Below are 22,772 nucleotides of genomic sequence, written 5' to 3' on the forward strand. Positions count from 1 at the left end.
TGATCCTGCTGCGTCCGTGTTAGTCTGATTCCATCTCGTTATACCATTTTGCATGTATCAAGACAACTAAGTACGGCTGGCCTGAATATGTACTGAGTGATTACTGACTGCAGCATGCAAATGACATGAATGGGTGCTATGCCACATCTTTTCAACCAGAAAGACAAGCCGTACAGGTGCCAAGTCTCTATTGTCCTTGGGTGGCTATGGTTGAGCAAATTAAGAAGCTTCGTGAAGTGAGATAGGATATCGTGCTCTCCTGGAGTAAGCTACGTCTGAATGAGTATGTTAGCAACTGAATGCCAAGTAGAGGTTTCTCATGAGGATATGAATAGATATACCCTCATCTATTCTTCTTTCCCTACAGCAGTAAATACCAGAGCAAGGGGACTCTCGCTTCGGAGTACTACTACAGCAGTCGGCTTGGCATCAAATGTAGGTAGCTCGGAGTGATCGCAATTCCCAAGAGCTAGAATCCATAGGGCATACTAAACCGGGAATATGGAGAGCAGAATGGACAGTGGCTCAGGCCGGCTCGCTTTCTGCAGCCTTGGTACCCAAATAATGTTCCACGATAAATCTCATTACGAGATCATTCATTATTGGTCAATCATTCGTAGAAACGATGGCATTTGGATCCGTTACAGGATGAGTTCAGTAGTCCTGGAAAATTCTCGTGATATTTTGTTAGCAGTGGACTAGACTAGACAGGTAATCCGAGTATTCTAGGGAAGATGCTGGTTGACCATGGTTAGAATTGGAGTAGATGGCAAACCTCTGTAGTTCGGATAGTTTCAGACTGCGTCTAAACGCCACAGAGGATGGGTCAACAGACCAAGCATCTTTTCAGACATTTGGCCTGTTCGTCACCAACACCATCTGAGTCAATATGGGCTATACTATACTTCCATATAATCTAATTTCTGATACCCGACATGATAAGTCTTCAGGAAATTCCCCAAGTCTATCAGCGTTATGCAAAAAAAGCCAACCGTACGATGACAACCAACTGCTACCTATCACACCCAGTTAACAGACGAAAGCGACAGATGGTTACCCGTTGCAACGTGAGCTTCCACTAAATTTTGCACGTAATTTGAAGCGGCATGGTGATGGCGCTAAGAGAGTAAGATAATAGAAGAAGCAGGTCGTGAGTTTGTGGTGCAAGATGCAGAGAGCAGAAGAAGTTGAGGGAGGAGAAAGGCGAGAGAAGAGTTGAGGGAGGAAGAGATGGGAGAAGAAGTTGAGGGAAGAAGAGGTAGGTGAAGAAGTGCGCACAGATAATATTTTTATAGAAGCGAGAATTTTATTCATGTGTGCATGCTTAAGTACTTTTTATCAAGGTGAGAAGCCCTTATTTTTAAGGAATTGTGTGCCAGTTGGAGCATTGTTTGACGAGGTGGCCGGCAGCTGGCTCAGGCAACGCTCATGTTGGTATCTTGGCTGTCCAATCATGGCCAGTGATGAGACCGAAAAATGACTGCTAAATCAACCTGAATAACCATTGTCGGGGCTGAAAGATCCATTACCCTCTTTCCTCTCGATTCAGTGGTATTCATAATAAGCCTTATGTGAGGTCAATACGGAGGAAACACTTTGAAGGACAAATCAACATCACAAACCATGTGTATAGGCGTCACACATGGATGCAGCACTCTCCTGTTCTAGTAAATTATGTGATTTCCTCTTGTTCTCTCTTTCCGTTCTTTGATCAAAGACCCTTGAGCAAACAGGAAAACATAACAAAGAGCCTCACCGGCTTTACCAGCCGAGAGTTTCGCCTTCGGGAGAAGCATCAATAGCCGTATGCGTGGCCGGTTCATTTAGTGATTCATCCCATACGACTACAATGCTGCCAGTGACCGACGTCCTGTATTGGGATGGAAGTTAAGGTGAATTGTTAGTGAAGCCACCCATACCCTAGACCACAATACATAATGAAGACCACTAGGTAGACTGATAATCTGCTGTTACCGCTCCTTCGATTGGAAGGTTTCACATGTCAAGAAATTGTACATGCGCTAATTAGCATCATGACAGCCAATGCCAATTGTGGGTTTTTGCTCTCCAGTAAAGAACTCACAGGGCTTAAATAACAGTTTGACAAGGGCCCCAAAACACCCAGAACACCGCTAGTGCCTGTTGACAACCTCAGCCTCACCCTGAAGCGTCCGTCTATCCTCTATGCTCAAACGTAAACGTTACGTCTAGCAGCTACAAATCCCGTCACCTCCGCTCCTACAGTCGGCCCAAAGGATCCCAAAGGAACAAGGCCATACATTGGCCACAGCCTAAAGGGAGCTTTCACCTCTCGAAGCACGCCCTTTTGCTTTACCAGTTTAGGTTACGGACTAGCATCTGATAGGCTCTAGTCGATCATGCCAACAAAGGACAAATGGATCGCAAGCATACCGTCAAAATCCTACCCCGCCGCCCTGTCACGAGCTATTTGCCCTAGTAATATTCCCCTATATCCAATGGGCTGGTGAAGATATTATAGCGGCCAGCAGAAAGCGGGACTTCCGCGTGGAGCCCGCTGACATGGTCCCTCGGTAATCCGACAGAGGGAGCAGAGTCGACTGTCAACGGCCCGCGGCAGATGGGCGGCTTGGGCGGCTTGAAACTGACGTGTTGCTAAAGACCGGAGATGGCTTGGGGCTGGGGGAATGGTGTAGAGAAAGGTCTATGGTTTATAAATAGCTCGTGGATGGCCCAGGATTCTGGACGTAAATTGAGTTTGACCACATCACGTACTGTGCTTGATAGCTTAGTAGTTTATAGCTTGTATACCAAGCAGTAATCCCCTCACTTCCGACTCTTCCTCAGAACAGTCATTTCATCCGATTGAAGCCGTCATTATCATCAGACACTCTTCTGTTGTCACTCCATCTAAACCTCATACGCTCTCGCAATGGCCCCCCTCAAGCCCTCCTGGAAGCAGCCCTCCCACCCCGACGTCCAAGACGTCGTCGTCAGCGGTGCCGACTTTATGACCAAGAGCTTGTCTAAAGTGACCGTGCCGCCCTTTGGCCTATTCGTCAAATTGGAGTTCCCTCCTTGCACCTTGGCCAGCGAGCCTACCTATGCTACCGTCCAGATGGGCAAAGACCAGCATCTGAACCTCAACAGCGACTTGCTCTACATCAACCACTCGTGCGAGCCTTCTCTTGTAAGTAGAACCGCCGAAGCCGGATAACTTTGGAAACTTTCACAGCTAAATGAGTACTGCTAGCATTTTGACATGCGAAACATGAAGATTGTGGCGGGACCCAAGGGTCTTCAGCCTGGAGATGAACTCACTGTCAGTGAAACTTCTGCCTAGTCTTGGTTTAGCGTATAGCTGATATACCCCGTTCTTCAAACACACAGTTCTTCTACCCATCTACTGAATGGGACATGGCTCAGCCATTCGAATGCTTTTGCGGTAAGCCCACTTGCAAGAAGGTTATTACTGGCGCCAAGGACATGCCCTCTCAGCTGCTTGATGGCCTCTGGCTCAATGACCACATCCACGAGCTTCTTGAGGAGCAGGCATTGCTCCGTGATAACCAACATCATGGCTCTCTGTCTGGATTGTTGCGCCGCGGAATTACATCGCGCGAATTGAGCGGAGAGATGGGCGGCGATACTGTTAAGGCCTAATGCTCGCGGCCTCTGTATTTAATCGCGATTGCGCCATCGAAAAGGAGGTCTGGTAGCTCATAAGGATTCAACATCCAAAAGGCTACCATAAATTTGGTGAAGAGAAAATGAAGAAAAGAGAAGAAAAAAAAATTGATTGGGATTGCTCACCACATATTTAGAAAATGATTAAAATTATATGTACATGAAGGCTGCCTGTGAAAATGCAAATGCAAAACAGGCAACGGGGGAAAGAGGGTGTACAGGAAGATTAAGTATAAGAATTTCAACATCTTTAACTCACGTTGCCTTCATATCATCGACCCCCCTGCTATCAGTTGTGGGCTCTGAGACTGCTTTCGATTCCGGACGTTGACAATGTCTCCTTTTGCCACTCTTCACGCTCCAAGAAGCGTCGTGCGTTGAAGGCTCTTGTAAACCGCCATGCTTCTGTGTCAGCCATATTCCAGGCCTCGAGCGAGGCTCGTACTTTGGTCCCGTTATTCAATGACTTGTTGTTCATCATGATGACGCTCTTGGCTCTGTCAAGGATAGCTCGCTCACGGGCGACCTCTTCGTCCGAGGCGACAGGCCCATTGAGCACGTCTGGCTCTTCATCTTCTTTCGGCAAGCGATCAGCGGGAACGGGACTGCGAGATTTCCCATCACTCATAGACTTTTCAGGCAAGGTGAATCCAAAGTGCCAGTCCATATCACTGGGGACTTCATTCTCTGCTGAAAGCCACAGGGAGTGAACAGAGTCAGCCTCGTCAGCCACAAGCTCTTTGAATCGCACAATTCTGCGATTCGACGACACTCCGGAACCAAGATACGCGAGGGTGACGGCACTCAGCCACGAATCCCGAGGTGAATCTAGGATCCAGGTGACGTTGATAGACTCCCGAAGATTATCTACCAATGCAAAGGACCATGGGTGCGGGACAACGCCAATTGTAAAAATCTGAGGAGACTTGCGAAGGCGAGAAGGGGTAGAAACAGCCATGGGCGACGCTACGCATGGAAAGCAATGGGGTAGATTAGGAGGGCATGTGGATGGCATTGGAGACGCAGGACAAGAGGAGAGAGACTTGGCAAGCTTCAAGGCGCCAGTCAGTATAGCTGTCGCATGCTGCGGGTGTGGCTTGACAACTTCGATGCCATCGGGAAAAGTATTCTGCCAAGCAACTAAGAGGTGATAGTTGATGAGCTTGTTCAGATTCCGGAGAGTTTCCGCCCTGTTCCCTTTCTTGATTATTTGAGCATACTTGTTGTCGATAACCTTGGAGCTGTAGTAAGCCAGCGGTGTTTTTGTCTTGTCTACTGTGATGGTATCATCTGAAAGAGCCGTAGTGACGCTTGTCACTTTGTCTATACCTTCTTTCAGCAGAATGGACTGGATTGCCAATCGAACATCGGTTTCTTGTCCAACGAGAAACGCGTCGTCCAAATCCGCCCATTTCGTCAAGTTGGCGTATTCTCCTTGTCGTAGGAGCAGTAGCAGTGGATCCTGTCGTGGAACCGTGGGGAGGACAGTGAATTCCGATAAGATGCCTCCATTGACAGTGTCCCAAGCGAGCCATCTCATGAGATCTTCTCTCAGCTCAGACGATGCTGCCATTTTCCGCACTTGCTCGTAAAAGGGATTGCTTTTGGCCTCAGCAGCACCCAGGATAACGGGACGGAACCCTTGCGCCCACCAAGCACGGCGCCATGTCAGTAGCAGCTCTTTCTCGGCATCTCTTTCGTCTTTTGTTTTCTTTATGGTCTTATCATAGTAACAATAAATTGGCCGTCGGGCCTTTAGCGGAGGAAGCAGTACCCGCTCGTTATCAAGCGTGATGGCGCTAGAATAGGGAGTCGAGAGCCCTCTCTCGTCGGCCAACCAATACGAGCCATTGTATTCGCTGCTCTTTTGCTCCGTTGGTGACTGTGGCGATTGTGATGGGCGGGAGACTTCAGGTTCCTTGGGAGGCGCGTCACTAGGGTGAGGGCGAGGGCGAGAGACGTTGTGCTCGTATGCAGAAAGGCCCGGTGAGGCTGGAACAGCCCATGTCAGGCTGCCAATCAGGAGGAGCGCGAAAAGAGACAGCAAGATTAACAGCGCGGGCAGGCGACGAGGGGAAAGCCGAGAGAGCGGCCAGCCCCAAAGCGTAGACGGCTTGAGCATATCGGTGGCTTGCACAATCCGTCCCGTGCATCTGGTCTAGAAGAGGGCCACGCAATGCAGGCAGAGGCGAGATCGGCAAGCTGTGGCGAAGGTGGCTGAGTCTTGGGACGTGTTAAACGGGAGTTCGAGACTGTTTTGACTGGCTGAACGGCATAGTGTCGCCGGCTACTGCGAGTACCGACGGCTCGTGGAGGCCATTGTGCGAAGCTGTCGTCGTTGTTGGCTTGAGGATGTCACTGTAAATGCGCGAATCTGGGAGTCAAAGTGGCGCATCGGCGCCTTCGGGTCTAGGTACGCTGAAGTTAAGGCTCGTGCTAAAATAAATTCCGCTGAGCCTCCCCACCGCCTAGCGGGGTTTACAGTGGTGTCCGTGTACCTCCCGCGTTAGCATCAGTGACAGAGTCTTGGGTTTGATTGATTGTGAGACATCGATGGGCAAACAGCCGAAGCCACACGAAAGTGTATTGAGCCTAGAACCCTGAGATGCGCTACTGGATATAGAATGAATCGTCCGGGCAGCCTTATTTTGTCCTTAGTGCCCAAACACCAAACTTCACATGTCCATGTTGACTTTGACCACATGCAACCAACACATGGATTGCTTAAGTACTGTACCATTGAAGTTGCTGCTGCCAAAAGTACCAGGTCTGCGTGACTTGGATGCACCGAATCATTTATCATATCACATCAGCCATCCATGCCCATCGCAGGCAACAGCCCCAGACACCCCACCAAGGCTGAGTCCCTGTTTTTGTTTCTGCTGTGGCGAGTCCGTATTTCCATCTTTCTCCAATTGATGATTCGTTGACCCAACCTTGGCAGCCTTGAAATTGAAGCTTTTGGGTGCTTGGAGGCACTTCGGTGGTACTTTAACATCTGCGTGTCGTCAAATACCTTATGAATCACCTGCTCCTCTCTCATTTATCCTGTCGTGACTCTGCAAGCCGGCCAGCAAAGCCAGCGGCATTCATTCATTCCTCGTCGGCCTCCGGATAGATTAAACGCAACAGTGAAGGATCCTGCATGCAGTTGGGCAGCATACCTACTAGCACACGTCCAAGGCTGCTCAATGAGCACCTCTGCGCCAGAGAAGCCTTGAACTTAATGATATTATAGCTGAGGTCATTGGGTGCACGTAAGTACCTGACTCCGGTGCTACTTATACCTCTGCTGTTGCGCTGAGCTGTGCTGTGGTCACTCTGCCCTCAACTGTCTTTGTAATGGAATGGCGCCGCCTAATTTGATTGAATGTATTGATGTGGCCTTTGCTTCTCGCTCCGTCAAATGTCATACCGGTACTAATCTATCAAGCCAGAGCAAGGCTTTCGGCCTCGTCCAGTTTCCATCTCTCATTGGGCTCGGAAAAGTGCTAATGTAAGGCCAAATGCAGTTGCTCAAACAGGTGACTGGCTGCTACCCTTTTGTGATTCTCTGACGCTCTTCGACGCTTTTGTTCTTCTTCTTCTTTCTCTCTTTTCTCACTTTTGCTCCCAACTCTCGGAATATAAAAGGCCCCAAGAGTCGCCCGGCACAGCCTTCCAATTTTCTGCCGCCACTTGCCGCCAGCCCGGCGACAAACCTCCTGAAAACGCAAACTCAGCACGCGCAGAACCAGACGGCATTTGATCCCATATTCTTTTCTTCTACTTCTCTGCCCTCTTTATCTCCATCTCTACATTTCTTTATCTCTCTATTAATACAGATTTACGACGGTCCGATCGCGATAGTGGAGCGCACCTCTTATGGCTGCATGTCGTCAGACGTCGCGCCTTTGAGAAGCTCGTCGTCATGGGCCTAAAACAGTTCAACCAGGATATATCCGCATCTAAAGCGATTGAGATCAATGGAGTATCCGACATTCGAAAAGGAGACTCAGATGGCGAGGTTGTCTTTACCTGGTCTCCCAATGGCGATACACCATCCCTGGTTATCCAAATCCTAGTCCTTGGTAAGTGCCAATATTCCTAACCACCACCTTGGAATTTTGGGTGTTAAAGCTAGCCAGATGTCGACTCCTATCCAAAAAGTTCAAGCGTCATGATATTCACAGAATCCGAACATTCCATGGTCGATGTCTCTTCTCTTCTTGAACGTCTGTCGGCGTCTCTTGCAAATAAGGATGTTCAGACCATCATAAAAGCTGTTGCAGAGAGGCTTCTTCTCAAGGTAGAGGCCGGCGCCGAAGATGATGAAAGTCCCGAATCATATGCCGACTCGGATGATGTGTTAGACTCATTTGATGAGGAAGAGCTGGAATCACTATACGAGGACCATATGAACGAGTACTCTCTCTCCACGACTTCAGCCAGGCAACGTTTGGACCAACCTAGCGGCACTCCACTTTCGTTCGCTCGTCTAAAGAAAGATTTAAACATTGCTCGATCAGCAGGTATTTCAGTGGGAATTTATCCCAGAGGGCCAATTCGCGAGGCTGAGTTTTTTTCCCTCTCTCTCCGAGCAAACAAACTTGGTATCCCCGAGCATGCTCTAGAAGCATGGGGCCTTGAACCTCGCGATTATGTAGTTCTTTTGTGTAAATTTTCGTCACACTATCCGACTCTTTCAGAATTATTAAACGACGACCACTGGAAGCCTGAGTTCCGTTTTGGCAAGTGTTCAAAGCCTAAGCCATCCATGGATACTGCTCGCTTGGCCTTGAAGACGCTGTTTGATGCTGTTTTTGGTAGCCAGAATACCTCAAACGACAAGGCTAAAGATACCAGCGGAAGCTTTGTGCCTCTTTATATGTCCAACTCAATCAACATGCTTATGAATGATGAGTTCTTAGCATTGTTAAAGTTAAGACGGAGCGAGGGCTTATCCTGGGACACGGCTGTGAATCGCCTCAGATTGCTCGCCGAGGGTGAATTTTTTCGGGATGCAGTTGCTTGCGAAAATACTACAATGGACACTCCGGTTTCCGAAAACGCAATACCGTCATTAAGCCCTGACTATGCTTTGGATCAAGATAAGAACTTCAGCCTTCCTATGGTCGCCATGCAACTTGCACTTCGCCGCTTCGCCCGCTGTACAAAATATTGTATGGTTTGTCACAGAGGGCTGGACGATGAGTTCGAGGCTCTCAAACCTTACGTCTGCCATAGAACTTTGTGTGTTTACCAGTTTACGACTCTTGGATTAGGCGCAAGCATTGAGCACGAGATCGTCAGCAACCCATATGTCGTTGACATTCTGATTAGCTTCTTCGCTGCAGCCCTTGGTAGCCCTAGAAGTCTACGAAACTTCCCTGTCGGTCTAGGTCTAAAGAGCGTCCCCATTGGAGATGCTAGTGAAGCGGCAGCGCATACCGTTGCCGAAGCCTGCTTTTACGACAAGACGATCCGCTTCGACCCAGATGTTCATGCAAGGATGTACCCCAAGATTAAGGTCGGCGATTTGCTTATGATAGTCATCGGGGAGGAAGCCGACATTCCAGTGGCATCGCTAGTCAACGGACGTAAGTAACTGACCATTTTCTGCTACCCAAGCATCAATTGCCCTTTTACAATCTGTTGAATCCAACACCTCGGTTCTAATGCTCTTACTTAGATCTCGAAAGACACGTTTGCAAAGTGACACACATTGCGGACTGTTTCTACACATTTGAGGTCCTCTCGACACTTTCGACACCGTTGGGAGTGCTGCCTCTACCGGAAGACGAACGGCCTACAGAGGTTTCGAATACTGAAGTGGAATGGAAAGAGGTCACGATTCTTCAGTACACCGGTGATACTGATAATCTTAACGAGACTGACCGATCCGTCGCTCTGGCTATGATATTACGCAGAATTCCATCCGTTTTAGACATGAGGACATATCTTTTGGATAATCCAAGCCAGCGCCTTCCTTCCTGGGGTCGTCTTGATAAGGACTCACTTACCCTTCTGCAGTGGATCATATCCTCGAATAGATCTCTAATTCTTCAGGACGATGCAGTACCGAATTTATTCAAGCCAGAAGAGCAGCCCGGTGATACCCAATCTCGAATCAGGGTGCCTCCCGATGATCCCCAATCTCGAATCAGGGTGCCTCCCAACCCTCCCGACCCTCCCAACCCTCTCAACCCTCACAAGGTGAATGGGTTGCAGCCTCATTGGATGCAGTTTCGATTCTTACAGGGGACTCCAGAACGAGAACGTCTTTTTATGAAAGAGATTATGGCCGTATCACAGTCTCGAGGAGAACAGTCAAAATTCCCTACCATCTTTGCATGGCATGGTAGCAGCCTTCAGAATTGGCATAGCATTATACGAACTGGTCTCGACTTCAACACTGTCCAGAATGGGCGCTCCCTTGGAGATGGGGTGTATATGAGCAGTGATTTTACAGTGAGCAAAGGCTACTGTAGAAAACAGCCATATGCTGTAGTAAGTCCATGTCTACACTTTGGCAAGCATACCAGAAGCATTGACTGACTTTTGCTGTGCAATAGGAAACCAACTGGCCAAATTCCCTACTCAAGCCTTTTGCTGCCATCAGCATATGCGAGGTCGTTAATCGATGCGATGAGTTTGTGAGAACAGCACCTCACTACGTGGTCAATCAAATCGAATGGATTCAGTGCAGATACCTATTCGTCTCTGTAGATCCGACAGCGGAAGCGATCCAAGAACCATTTCCCACCAAGCCCACAGAAACATGCACGGAATACGTGCCCCAGCAGCCCTCGAGGGCGCTCTGTGCTTCTAGGGATGTCAAAGTTCAGATCCCCTTATCAGCACTACCATCTAACCGTCGACACCTTGGCAAAAGCAAAACCACAGTCAGCGACCGTGAACCAGGTGAATCATTGAAAACGCCGGAGATAACTTATGACAGCGACCATGGCGACACGGATCACGAATTTCTTCTGGATTCTGAAGAGAATCATGCCGACGATGTTGTAAGGCGCTCAATTAAGCGCCGAAGCTCATCGATTGCCTCAACAGATAGGAGAAGTCACAAACTCAATACGACAGCATATGCTCATAGACTACCTGATGAGAATTCAGTCGCGCGATTCACGACTGACTTTGTGCCTGGCAGCCTAGATCTGGAGTCTCTCCCTAAGCTCCCGGCTCCGAGCTGGGCTTCAACTTCTCCAACGGCACTCAAAACCCTAAACCGCGCCATCAAGGAAATGCATGAGATTCAACGTCACGAAGACCTCGCATCTCTCGGGTGGTATGTTGACTTTGACAAGATAAGCAACATCTTTCACTGGACGGTTGAGTTGCACAGCTTCGAAGTCGACCTTCCACTCGCAAAAGACATGAAAGAGAAGGGGTGCACCAGCATCGTGCTTGAATTTCGTTTTGGTGCCAACTTTCCCTTCTCCCCGCCTTTTGTTCGCGTTGTACGGCCAAGATTCCTGCCATTCTCCCGGGGAGGGGGAGGGCATGTCACGATGGGGGGAGCGATTTGTTCCGAGATGCTCACAAACTCAGGCTGGTCGGCGGCGATGACGATAGAAAAGGTCATTTTGCAGGTCCGCTTGGGATTGGTAGAACGGGACCGTCCAGCAAGATTGGATCCGGCAAAGGGGACCAATGATACCAATGACTACGGCGTCGGCGAAGCAGTCGATGCTTACCAACGAGCCGCAAGATTACATGGTTGGCAGATTCCTGAAGACCTTGCGACGATTGGAGGCAGCTGGATAACTGCGGCAACTGAAGGTGATGCGTAGCTTTGCTATGCGCTCTGTCGTTTTTTTTTTTTAACTGATTACGACTGTTGGAGGGGATAAGCGACAGAAAGCGATGGGTTTGGCAGATGGATATGATGTGATGAGGAATGATGAATCAGGAGGCAAACACATATAGATTGCGCTGAGATAGATGAATGCACCTTAGACGACTTTCTCTTTTCTGCCATTTGTCTTGTCTTGCTCTGAACTAAGCTGTGTATACACGTGTTTGGCACGGAATGTAATCAATCTTACCAAAAGGCTGGAAACAAAGGTCTCGATAGAGGTTATAAATGCTGTGAATATTGGCGCGTCATCACGGTGGGAGGTGGGTTTACCCCAGATTCGCCGTCTCGGGGGGAGTTAAAAATGCTGTGAAACGACATCTTACTCGTCCAATTTGATTTAGAGAAGCAGCCGGGAGGCCAGTTTATCCCGACATCAAAGGGCGACGTAGCAACTCCAAGTAGTCAGCGTAGATAATTCACACGTTACCACCAACATATCTGTGTGCAATAAGAGAAACTTTGGAAACCGTAACAAGAACATGCAATTAACATATTCAACCAGCCCAAGGCGATAATTTCTCTCTCCATTTTCAGTCCATTAGGAAGACAGAGGACGCGCGCGCACTGGTATCTGTTTAATCAGGACGGCGTCAATGCTATCTCACTCTGTCGTCTGCTTCACAAGCCACAAACATCTCAATCACATGCAAACATGCCGGAGTCAGCCTCACATACATACACGTACACACGACACGACATATAACAGAAATCAAAGAGATTATCTTTCAATTCATTCAATTTTTTTTTCTCATGAATATTTCTCTGTCAATGATTTTCAAGTGGCATTTACTCCCTACGGCCAATTGAATCCAAACTATTTACACGATATGTGTTTTCCTCCTCGTCGCCGAAACATGAACTAGCACATGCGGCGCGCAAGCACAAACGTTCCTGGAAATCCTCAAGTCTACGATGCCATTTTACTTTCTATATGGTTTTTTCTCAATAAATTTCCCAGCAAGGGGGAAAAATAAGCAGCCTCCCAGATATTTTTGAAGAGAGCTACGGGTACATACAGCACTCTAGCAGCTCCTTCGGTGACAGTATTGTCAATGATGTGTGTAGCAAAGAGCAAAAGGAAAATACCATAGTGAAATGGTAGGTGACAGGGTCTACGCGCCTAGCGACGCGGCCCTGTCAAAACAACCAAAACAAAGCTCATACCGCAAATAAAACTCCCTTACTTCTCGCACATAGATCCTCCTCAGAGATATTGTGCGAGGCCAGTAGTCGGGCATTTCAAGGGGTTTCGTCTAGTACGGCCAATCGAGTAGATGCCGTGAGAGCTGAATACTTTTTTGGCAGTAAAAACAAAAGAACGGCCACACCTCTTTCATGAACAGCCCCCAGTGGCAGTAAGGCTCAAGGTTATATAATGTGTTTTTACACCGAGTTTAAAAGCCACAGGGGTATTATTCATGAAGTAAGGGAGGGGGAGAAAGAGGGAGAGGGAGAAGAAGAAGCGAAGGCAAAAAAAAAAAAGACAGCCCAGACCAAGTGACCCTCAGAAATCTCAACCGCTCCAGCAGATTAGCCCGTCTCCGTTTGCTCCCTCATCAGCACTGCAACGATAACATCGCGAGCTTCATGGCTGATCCATCAACACAAAATTAGCGTCTCTCCGTCCAGCCCAACTTAGGCAAGTTGGAAGAGTACGCTAATAGACTCGCCGTGGTGGACGCGGCGGATGGCCTCAGCAAAGACTGGCGAGATATCAAGCACTTCCAACTTCGGGCACAGACGACGATGCTCCTCCTGCGGGACCGAGTTGGTCACAACGACCTTGTCAATGGCGGAGGCATTGACGCGGGCAATGGAATCTCCACTGAAGACGCCGTGGGTGATGAGGGCGTAAACTCTAGTGGCGCCCTCTCGCTTCAGCAGCTTGGCAGCGCGAGTGATTGTGTTGGCCGTATCGGCAAGATCGTCGACCAAGATACAGACCCGATTGGCAATGTCGCCAACAAGCATCATGCTGGCGTTGCGGTGGTCTGTAAACTTGATGGGACGACGTTCCTAGAGGGGGTAAAAAATGAGTCTCGAACAAGAAGATCATGGAGTCATATTACCTTGTGAATGAGCGCAAAGTCCATGTTGAGGCTGTCCGCGATAGCGGTAGCTCGCTTTGCACCACCTGCGTCGGGCGAGACGATGACTGCCTCCTTGTAATCGGGTATATGGGTTTGGATATAGTTTTGGAGGAGGAATTTGCCGTATAAGTTGTCGACAGGAATGTCGAAAAAGCCTTGGTATTGAGGGTCGTGAAGGTCCATGGTAATGATGTGATCAGCGCCAGCGCAAGTAAGAAGATCAGCAACAAGAGTGCCGGCCTGGGCCACCCATTGCTTATAGCCAGGCTTGGGCCGGAAGCCGTTGATGTTGGTCTGGTTCTCGTAATCGTGAGTCGTAAAGCTTCGTTTTGTGAGGTCGGGGTAGACTCCATTAGAGCCAACGCTGGAGAGGGTATCTGATCGCTTTGGCAGCGAGTCGCCGTTAACTTCTCGATGGCCATTCTCAGAGTTCTTGGAGAGCTTTTCGGTGAGGCCATTAACCCCATTTGAGAGGCCGGCGCTTCGCGGTCCGCCAGGCCGCGGTGTCGGGGGAACGCTCTCGAAAGTATAGTCCTTCTTGGAAGAAGACTCGGAGGACCTTGATAGAGGAGCGCCGGCTTTGTTATAGGGCCAGTCAGGCTGCCTCGAGTAAGGGAAGAGAGGCACAACGGCGGTGACGCGCTTGGCGGAGCCAATTTTGCAGGCCGAGATCATGATGCAGAGGTCGATGAGGTTGTCGTTGACATGGCCAGAGCCAGACTGGATGATGTAGACATCCTTGCCACGGACAGAGTCCTTGATCTCGCAGCGACTCTCGCCACCAGAGAACTTTGACAAGATGCGGTCGCAAGCCGGGATACCAAGGAAGTTGCAGACGTTTTCCGTCATCTGCGGGTGGGAGTTGCCTCCCAGGACGACAATGTTGCGAACCATGGCGACAGCGTCAAGCAGCACAGCAGTGATCAAGAGAAGAGCCTTGAAGACTAGATGAAGGTCTCCAATTGAGCAATTCCAGAGATATGGAGGGGTCGCGTGAGGGCTTGAGCGATGCTCGTTTTTTCAGCCAGACCCGCCGTCCGTGTGGGGAGCAGAGTTCCAGGCCGACGTCAGATGCAAAGCCGTGGTCCAGAGATCTTTGCCGATTGCGGCCGAAGTTGGAGATGCGGGAGACGACGGAACGGAATCAAGGAGCAAAGACCAAGGCGGCGATGGCAGAGCCTCGAGGCAGCGGCAGCAGCAGCAGAACAGCGCAAAGATGCTACAGCAGCATGATGATCAAAATGAAAGGAGAGGGGAGATAGAAGAGGGAGAGAAGGAGAAGGAGAAAAAAAATAGAGGAGAGAGAGGAGTGAGAGGCTCTGAGTCAGGACGCCGATTCGACGACTAGCAGGAAGGCGGAACTCAAAAAAAAAAAATTCTGATGCGCATTGGGAAAAAAAATTGACCTACCGCATACCGGCCTGCGTCTGTTGCCGAGACGTGCATGAGTGGGGTCGGGGCAGGCTTCAGCGAGATGCAGTTCAATTTCAGGCCAACTGCAGCAGCCTGGCAAAACCTGGCACAGGGCCAAAACGCGCTGTAACTGCACCTGGGCAGGGCTTTCTTCCCCGCTGCCGCCCCTCCACTTGGTGCTAGGCGGGGGAAGAGATGGTGGTATATGTACACTGTGTTGGACACTGTACATCCACTGAGACGAGTGAGTACCGGAACTGTAGCTTCACAAGAACCCAGCTCAATCCCATGGAATCCTTCCATGTCATTTATCAGTACTTGCTACGTGCATGTGCCCGTGATGGAAGGTGCATGTGTTCAATATCGGGCAAGGCATTTTCCCATATAAAGGACATCAGATGCCCCAAAGACGCTACAACTGGATGTACCAGAATGGTGGGCGCCACTGGCTGAGCCACGGACTCGAATGAATAGCGCTCACTGGAGGGTGACGACTATTTCTGAGGACCGGGCCTAGCGAGCTGTCAGCGTATTGTCTGAGGGAACGACGCTTTGAATTGCGCAATTGCTCCTATTTTTATGTACGAAAGGCTGTTTTGCATTTAGTTGGTCGGGAACCAGAGGCGTTGATCCAACTTGGAACCATGGCGTGCTTGACGTCAGGCAAACGAAACTGTACATATATCCATCATCACACCGACATTCGCACATAATACCTAGCAGACACCTAAAAACAAGTAAGTGATGGCGTGCCGTATTCTTTATTCCCTCTCTCCAACAAGGCCAGTCAGTTCGTGAGGCATTTGCTTGCCTTGCTTGATATCTTCCCAGGGTCTCAAGCTCGACTTAGATGCAGGGTTGCCATGTTTCAACAGGGCTAGTGCAGCTTAGTGCGAGTACATACCCGTTTGACCTTGGTCCAAGTTCGGCATCCGTCAATGGCAAAATTCGCGAGCTTCAGCGTCTTTTTTACTGAGACAATGTCTAAAGTCCTCTCTCGTAGTAGTACTTAAGCTATGGATATTGTGATGGCATTCTAAAATACCCATCACGAGCCTCATCAAACCCTCCCTCTCCCTCACCTCTACGGGGTACCGTACCTGTAGTTCTATTCCCTGCATGTGATATTCTAGGCTGCATGCTGGACGCTACATGGTGCAAATGCGACATTCCACACTGTACAAGGTAACTTCAGCATAGCACAAGCCACGCGAGGAAATTTTTAGCGGCCTTCTGTTTGGCGGTCTGCACCCAGATATTAGGAGGGGCAATTGGCGCTGCCCTGATTGGGCCGCCGGATTGTCGCGAGAAAATGCTTGCGTCGTCCAATCTTTTCTTAGATCAAGTCGTGTAGCAGCGATTTGGATACGGAAGCTCAATAAGAGCTTTGTTTGTCTTGTCTGATACTCAAAGGGGAATCATTTAATCCCAGGCATTGTACTATCTGGAGTCTTACAGCTACAATCGTTCACTTGTTGGAGGTTTTATTGCTCTACTTTGCCGGAGAAACAAGGCATATATCACCACCACCATGAAGGTCGTCGAAGCTCAGGCTGCCGTACTCTCCAATTATGAGGTGCTGCAGCATCTTACCCAGCAAAAGGATCGATACAAGCAGAGGAAACGACGTGGCCCTCCTAATCTAGAGACGGTTGTCAGAGAGGTTCGTTGCCGTTTAGACATGAGATGACTAGGTATTATCAACAACTAACCATTCTTCCTCAGCTCATCCAATATCTGCAGTCATATCCCAACCCGCTGAGCCAAAAGCCCAGCACCTACACCCCTGGCTGCATCTCCCAGCTGCTTGAACGCCTAAGTCCTTATGAGCTCTCCAAGGGCGAGGTCGTCATGATTCTCAACCTTCGGCCGGCGTCGGTGGCAGCTCTCAATACCGTCATCGAGGAGATGTCGGAGCGCTTCAGCGACGAGCAGCAAGAGGAGATGGTGACCATTATTCTGGAAGTTTTGGGCCAGTTTGAAGCGGCGCAGCCTGATGCCAACGGCAACGCAGATGAAGCCGCAGAGTCATGAAATGTCATGAATGTCACCACTATGATTACAGCCACCAAGCGTCAGGTCGGGCAAAGGCATGGCCCTCTCTTTTATCATGGATGAATGAACTGCCAGAAACGACAACTCGGATATCTATATCTAAGATTCCAAACAGGAATTCGTCCAGGCTCACAGGACCGTGCAACCACCCTCGCTCTGGCCACCCTTCTCCGTTGTCGTCTTGACAGCCGTCTTGCAGATGTCTTCAAACGCAGGCCTCACCAGCTCTCCCGTCACCGCCGAGCATTCGACATAACGATCTGCTCTCATCTCTTGGGCCATTCGATAGGCATCCTGCGGGTATATGATGCCATTCGGATCATTCTCAGACCGCAAGTCCCTCTTCAGCCCCATCACTACCACCGGCAGGGAATCCATCCGGGAAAAGGATTGTTTCACCTCATTGATCCACTAATGGCCGTTATTATGAATTGTATATAGCAGAGACTGCAGAGGGGAGGATAGATAGGAAATTGAGGGCAAAATAAAAGAAATACTGACATATCTCTTCATGTTGATAAGGCTCAGGCGCTGGCTGATATCGTAGCAAATGACAATGACGTCCGGATCCAGCAGGCGCCAGTTTTCGGGACTGGAGGTGTCGTAGAACTCGAACCGAAGACTTTTGGACGCTACATTGACCGAGAATATGTACGGCTGGTCAATGTCACGGAGCAGCGGAATCGGGTTGATGTCCTCGCCAGCGCTGACTCTCCTGCGATGAAAGCCCGTCTGTCAGTGAGAGTTTACTACTACCCTATAAAAAGATGGGTCGCTACAAACGAGAGAAACGTAGTTTTGCCGCATTTTTCATCTCCTACGAGAAGTATCTTGACGACTTCATCGTCCATTTCTTCCCGTGGAGGATCTGGAGCATTGGGTCAGACAGAGCATGAGAAGAAGAGAGATCAATGGATGTCATCGGGTTGAGTCCACGCTCGTAATAGCATTGACAACTCGAGTGGCGCTACTTATCTCACCAGCCACACTTCACAGGCCACCAAGCCACACACATCTCGACTCAAAAAACTACCCATTAAGGCCATTAATAGAGAAATGGAAAAAATCCAAAGCAACTAGAGAAACCCCCCCTCAATGGCTATGGAAATATCAAATATTCTACACAAACTCATTACATGCGACCTTTCCATCAGGGGAATCTAGGCCGCAAGATTTGTGGGGGTGCCATAACGAGCTGGCCTAGCAGGGCTAGAGAAGGATTTCAATTTCACTGCCGTTTATCAACCGTCAACAATTTGGATCTGGTTCGCGAGAGGAGGCTGAAGATGTCTGACCAAGGGAAATACAATAACTGGACCAAAACCGGTCTCATTCAGAGAGTCAAGGAGTTGGAGCAGCAGCTACATGTGGCCACATCTTTGGTGCCCAGTTCAACACAGGATCAAACCTCTTCACAAGAGAAACACAAACAACCGCGACGAGAAGGAGATGAAGTTGCTCCGCCAGTCAAGAAGCCCAGGGCCAAGAAGAAGATGGACCCGTCAAAGTATTCCACACGGTACATTGCCCTGAAGCTGGCGTACCTGGGCAAAAACTACGGCGGCTTCGAGTTCCAGGCCATGGGCAACCAGCCGTCCATCGAGGAGGAGCTGTGGAACGCCCTGACCAAGGCGTGCCTCATCTTTCCCGAGGACGAGAAGCTTGTTGATTTTGACTGCTGCGAGTACTCAAAGTGCGGCCGGACGGATCGTGGAGTTAGTGCTTTTGGGCAGGTCATTGGGCTGAGGGTGCGCAGCAACAGGCCGCTGCCTAAGGAGCCGGCCCAGGACGAGGACGCACCAGGGGAGTGGGAGCAAGTACAGGAAGAGTCCGGAGCAGATAAGAACCAGCAGCAGCAGCAGCAGCAGCAGCAGCAAGAGGAAGTGAAGTCTTTTGACGACATCCGCGACGAGATCCCCTATCCCCACGTCCTCAACCGCCTACTCCCCAAGGAGATCCGCATCCTCGCCTGGTGTCCCTCGCCGCCTCCCGACTTCTCAGCCCGCTTCTCGTGTAGGGAGCGTCAGTACCGGTACTTCTTCACCCAGCCCGCCTTTGCCCCGACGCCCTCTCACGTGGAAGGCGTCCCGATGAAGCAGAGGACCAGGAAGATTATGAAATCCGGCTGGCTAGATATCGAAGCCATGCGCGACGCGGCGAAGCGGTACGAGGGCGAGCACGACTTCCGCAATCTCTGCAAGATCGACCCGGCCAAGCAAATCACAAACTTCAAGCGCCGCATGTTCGAGTCGGACATTGTCGAGGTTAAGGATGCCGCCTCTGCCCTGCCGTACCTCAAGGCCGCTGGCTTCGCCCCTGAAGATTTGGCCTTGAACTCCGGCGAAGTGTATCCAAAGGTTTACTACTTTCATGTTCGCGGCTCTGCTTTCCTGTGGCACCAGATCCGCCACATGGTTGCCGTGCTGTTTCTCGTCGGCCAGGGCCTCGAGCAGCCGTCGCTGGTGAGCGAGCTGCTCGACGTGGAAAGGAACCCGCGCCGCCCAAACTACGTCATGGCCGACGAGGTGCCCCTGGTTCTCTGGGACTGCATCTTCCCGTCCGACCTGAGCCAGTCCACGGCGGCCCATCGCGAGGACGACGCGCTGCAGTGGGTGTACGTCGGCGACGACGGGCCGAGCGGGCGGTTCGGCCAGTTTGGCATCATGGACGACACTTGGCAGATGTGGCGTGAGCGAAAGATGGATGAGATCCTTGCTGGCCAACTACTGCAGCACGTCTCACAGCAGGGCAATAATGGCAGCACGGCAGCCAGGGCGGCGCCGGCTAGCAGCGCCAACAGCACAAAGGTCTTTGAGGGGGGTAACGGCGGGAGGCTGAGCGGCAAGTATCCTGGCGTTATGAAGATGAAGCTGCTCGAGTCTGCGGATGAGCAGAATGACAAGTATGCGAAGCGAAAGGGATACGCTGACGCAGAGGACATGAGGGCGAAAAAGGGGTTCAGGTCCAACAAGGAGCAAGACGGCGATACCCCCATGGCCGATGAGTAAATCCAAGTAAACGAAGAAATGAATATATATATAAATCAAGAGGGGTATATAGATTTCTAGTTCTGGAATACATGACTCTTGGAAATATGATGCCAAGTGCTCTCTATAAGCGCCAACATGTAAATAAAAACGGCATCATCTCATGAGCACATTATGGGAATATCCATCTTGACTTCTCAATTCACTTATCACTCGCCAACCCCCTATCCTCCCCTCTCCCCTCATACAAACACTCTCTCACCCCCCTCCATACAGTCTCGACAATCTTCCTCTTGGGCAACAACCCCGGAAACACAACCACGACATCCTCCTCCCCCTCCACCACCACCACAAGATAATACCTAACCTCAAACCCACGAAACGCCTCATTCACCAAAATATCCTGAATCTTCTCCGTCGGAATAAATCGCGTCGCCGCCCCCGCCAAATACGTCGCCGGGCTCTCACACGTCTGCACACCTAACCCCCTCAAAACCAACAAGCTCTCCTGCTTATGCACCCTCAAACTCAGCGCGTAAAACACCGCCACAGCAACAGGCAGCAGCACCGGTAGCGACACCGTCGCCGCGATCTTAGCCAGTATCGCACCAGCAGGTGTGTCCTGAAAGGCATCAAGGGCGAAGACTATGCGGTCTAGAGAGAACAGCGGCGGTGGTGAGGGCGAGGTTGTGGCCGGTGCGGCTTGTGCGCCGAAGCAGCTGCGGGTGCGCTCTTGGACCCAGCGCGCGTAGAGGATGAGCAGCATTGTGACGGAGAGGGAGATGCGCAGGAAGAGGAGGAGGAGCCAGAGGAGGCGCAGGGGTAGCGTCTGCGGCGGGAGCGTCGTGACGGTGAATTCTGCCGTTGTGGGAGAGGGGCGGCGAATGCGCAGGTGAGGGGCCGTGGTGAGCATTGTGATCTGTTGTTTTCTTTGCTCTCTCTCTTTTGGTGTATATTAAAGGACTCGCTGGTTCTTATATCGCTTCATATAGCAGAAGGTGTAGAGTAATTGGCCTGGTTCAGCCTTCGTCTCGTCCGTCCGTCTATCTCGGGAAAGCTGTCGGAGGTTGGGAATGGAGAGGGAAGGCGGACGGAGATGTTGCGCAATCAAGTAGCGCAGGCCATTCTATGAGATAACCGAGTTGGCCGTGGGATATAACGAGAGGCGAGCCTGCGCATCAATTCGGTGATCAAGGCTGTGAATGTAGTAATGTCGATGCCATATTTCCGTGTTGGAGGTTGAAAGTAAGGTTGAAGCTCTACTAGGTAGCTCTAGCACATGCTCAAGCAGCTACAGCGCCCCCAACCCACTGTAACAGCTCCAGCTGCCCCCCGGCCGCCGGCTCAACAATCTCCCGTCCCCCATACCTCAGAGCTCCCTACCCTTTATAAACCAAAATTCATACCCATGCTAACGGCTGTAATGGTCAAACGGTGAAGGCTCTCAACTCAACTCGCCTTTTCCAATCTCACCCCCGTCAGATCCCCTCCGTTCGACGCCCAGCCCGAACGCCGCGGTGGCCAGCCGCTCGCATAGGAAACTTGCGACTTGTCGGTTTTGGCCCTAAGCAATGGAGATGACACTTGAGGGAGGTTTCACTCTGCAGAGGACTCTCCCCCGTCGCGTGGCGGGCTGGATTACGATCGCGGAGGGCGTGGGATGGAATGGTGAGACGGAGAATGCCGACACTATTTTTTTTGCTTTTTCTCACTTTTTTGTCCTTTTATTCTTTGAGGATATTGGTTTATGCCGTGAAAAAAATAGTAGAGGATTCACAAGTCATTCAGGTATCCGTCTAGATGCCTGGTTTGGTTCAAAAATTGCTGCATTGTGATGTTGTGGCGGCACTTGAACCCCTCCCTTTCGCATCATCCTGTCGAATTCACAGGGTGTGAAGCCATCACCAACCACCAAGATGGGTACACGAACATGTGCACTGCATCAACTCTTATATAGTACACAGACACCACAAAAACAAAGCGTGTGCGCATGATAGAAGACGTCAATTTTTCATCAGCTACCTCAAGCCAAAATTTGCCGCGAGGCAGCATTTGTATAAAAAAGCTAAGTCTGCCCTGCATTCCTACCTCTCTGCCTGCACCGCATGTCCATCCATACAATTCCCCTAGTCTTGCTGCCATGAGACGTCGCCGTCTTCCAGCTTCACTTGCTTGTTTGTTTTTTTTGCCCCAGTCCGTCATCAATCGTAAAGAAGAGAAAAAGAAGCGAAAAAAGGGGGCAAGTGCCAAGAAGAAACATCTCCAATCCAGGATATACAATGCCCGTATGCGCGTGCATGTGATTCAGGCCGAATCCACAGGCCATCTATCCAACAACAACCCCCTAATGCATATATCACAAAATAAAACAAGTTTAAAGAAAAAAAAAAGGTTCTCCTCTAGAATTGCACAAGTGCAATGTAAAGACACCAGAAAGAATATAATTTTTTTGGTGCAAAAGGAAGAAAAACATGCAAAATTGAAAGAAAGAAAACAAATATAGTCATGACATATCTCTGCCAGAAAATAAATCCCTCCAGAGAGAACCTCTTCAAAAACATCGACCCCATATTTTGAACTCACAAGATGATACGAACATAGCATTCGCATCTTGGGGAATAATAAAAACCAAAACCAAACTGGAAGCAAAGAAAAGCATGGCAAGAACGCCAAATCGGCATGCGCAAAGATCTCGCGCCTCGG

General features: G+C 50.0%; 9 protein-coding genes across 9 annotated transcripts; 5 read left to right on the forward strand and 4 right to left on the reverse strand.

The window, feature by feature from the left end:
* Positions 1-2,911: 2,911 nt before the first annotated feature.
* Positions 2,912-3,642, forward strand: M431DRAFT_478943 (hypothetical protein; the record flags this gene model as incomplete). The annotated part of the gene is made up of 3 exons (XM_024915728.1): positions 2,912-3,169; positions 3,233-3,301; positions 3,334-3,642. 3 exons carry the CDS (start codon positions 2,912-2,914, stop codon positions 3,640-3,642), a joined length of 636 nt encoding a protein of 211 aa, XP_024776998.1.
* Positions 3,643-3,955: 313 nt separating this feature from the next.
* M431DRAFT_77984 (hypothetical protein) lies at positions 3,956-5,788 on the reverse strand (the record flags this gene model as incomplete). The annotated part of the gene is made up of 1 exon (XM_024922637.1): positions 3,956-5,788. The coding sequence occupies one exon, from the start codon at positions 5,786-5,788 to the stop codon at positions 3,956-3,958; it is 1,833 nt and encodes a 610-aa protein (XP_024776999.1).
* A 1,293-nt stretch (positions 5,789-7,081) lies between these two features.
* On the forward strand, positions 7,082-11,537 carry M431DRAFT_337648 (hypothetical protein). The gene is made up of 4 exons (XM_024914400.1): positions 7,082-7,736; positions 7,794-9,245; positions 9,338-10,155; positions 10,221-11,537. The coding sequence occupies exons 1-4, from the start codon at positions 7,577-7,579 to the stop codon at positions 11,454-11,456; spliced, it is 3,666 nt and encodes a 1,221-aa protein (XP_024777000.1). The 5' UTR covers positions 7,082-7,576; the 3' UTR covers positions 11,457-11,537.
* A 1,622-nt stretch (positions 11,538-13,159) lies between these two features.
* Positions 13,160-14,508, reverse strand: M431DRAFT_478946 (hypothetical protein; the record flags this gene model as incomplete). The annotated part of the gene is made up of 2 exons (XM_024915729.1): positions 13,160-13,540; positions 13,594-14,508. The coding sequence occupies 2 exons, from the start codon at positions 14,506-14,508 to the stop codon at positions 13,160-13,162; spliced, it is 1,296 nt and encodes a 431-aa protein (XP_024777001.1).
* Positions 14,509-16,558: 2,050 nt separating this feature from the next.
* Positions 16,559-17,061, forward strand: M431DRAFT_491553 (hypothetical protein; the record flags this gene model as incomplete). Its single annotated transcript, XM_024916916.1, has 2 exons — positions 16,559-16,690; positions 16,753-17,061. 2 exons carry the CDS (start codon positions 16,559-16,561, stop codon positions 17,059-17,061), a joined length of 441 nt encoding a protein of 146 aa, XP_024777002.1.
* Positions 17,062-17,211: 150 nt separating this feature from the next.
* Positions 17,212-17,933, reverse strand: M431DRAFT_78810 (hypothetical protein; the record flags this gene model as incomplete). Its single annotated transcript, XM_024922747.1, has 3 exons — positions 17,212-17,493; positions 17,584-17,797; positions 17,866-17,933. The coding sequence occupies 3 exons, from the start codon at positions 17,931-17,933 to the stop codon at positions 17,212-17,214; spliced, it is 564 nt and encodes a 187-aa protein (XP_024777003.1).
* A 435-nt stretch (positions 17,934-18,368) lies between these two features.
* M431DRAFT_78543 (hypothetical protein) lies at positions 18,369-20,090 on the forward strand (the record flags this gene model as incomplete). The annotated part of the gene is made up of 2 exons (XM_024922710.1): positions 18,369-18,815; positions 18,933-20,090. 2 exons carry the CDS (start codon positions 18,369-18,371, stop codon positions 20,088-20,090), a joined length of 1,605 nt encoding a protein of 534 aa, XP_024777004.1.
* A 181-nt stretch (positions 20,091-20,271) lies between these two features.
* On the reverse strand, positions 20,272-20,982 carry M431DRAFT_77188 (hypothetical protein; the record flags this gene model as incomplete). Its single annotated transcript, XM_024922543.1, has 2 exons — positions 20,272-20,691; positions 20,809-20,982. The coding sequence occupies 2 exons, from the start codon at positions 20,980-20,982 to the stop codon at positions 20,272-20,274; spliced, it is 594 nt and encodes a 197-aa protein (XP_024777005.1).
* A 1,035-nt stretch (positions 20,983-22,017) lies between these two features.
* On the forward strand, positions 22,018-22,741 carry M431DRAFT_337720 (hypothetical protein). Its single transcript, XM_024914401.1, has one exon. The coding sequence runs from the start codon at positions 22,060-22,062 to the stop codon at positions 22,570-22,572; it is 513 nt and encodes a 170-aa protein (XP_024777006.1). The 5' UTR covers positions 22,018-22,059; the 3' UTR covers positions 22,573-22,741.
* Positions 22,742-22,772: the final 31 nt, after the last annotated feature.

This window comes from Trichoderma harzianum (genome assembly GCF_003025095.1).
Source record: "Trichoderma harzianum CBS 226.95 unplaced genomic scaffold M431scaffold_3, whole genome shotgun sequence".
In the NCBI taxonomy this organism is placed as follows: Eukaryota; Fungi; Ascomycota; class Sordariomycetes; order Hypocreales; family Hypocreaceae; genus Trichoderma; species Trichoderma harzianum.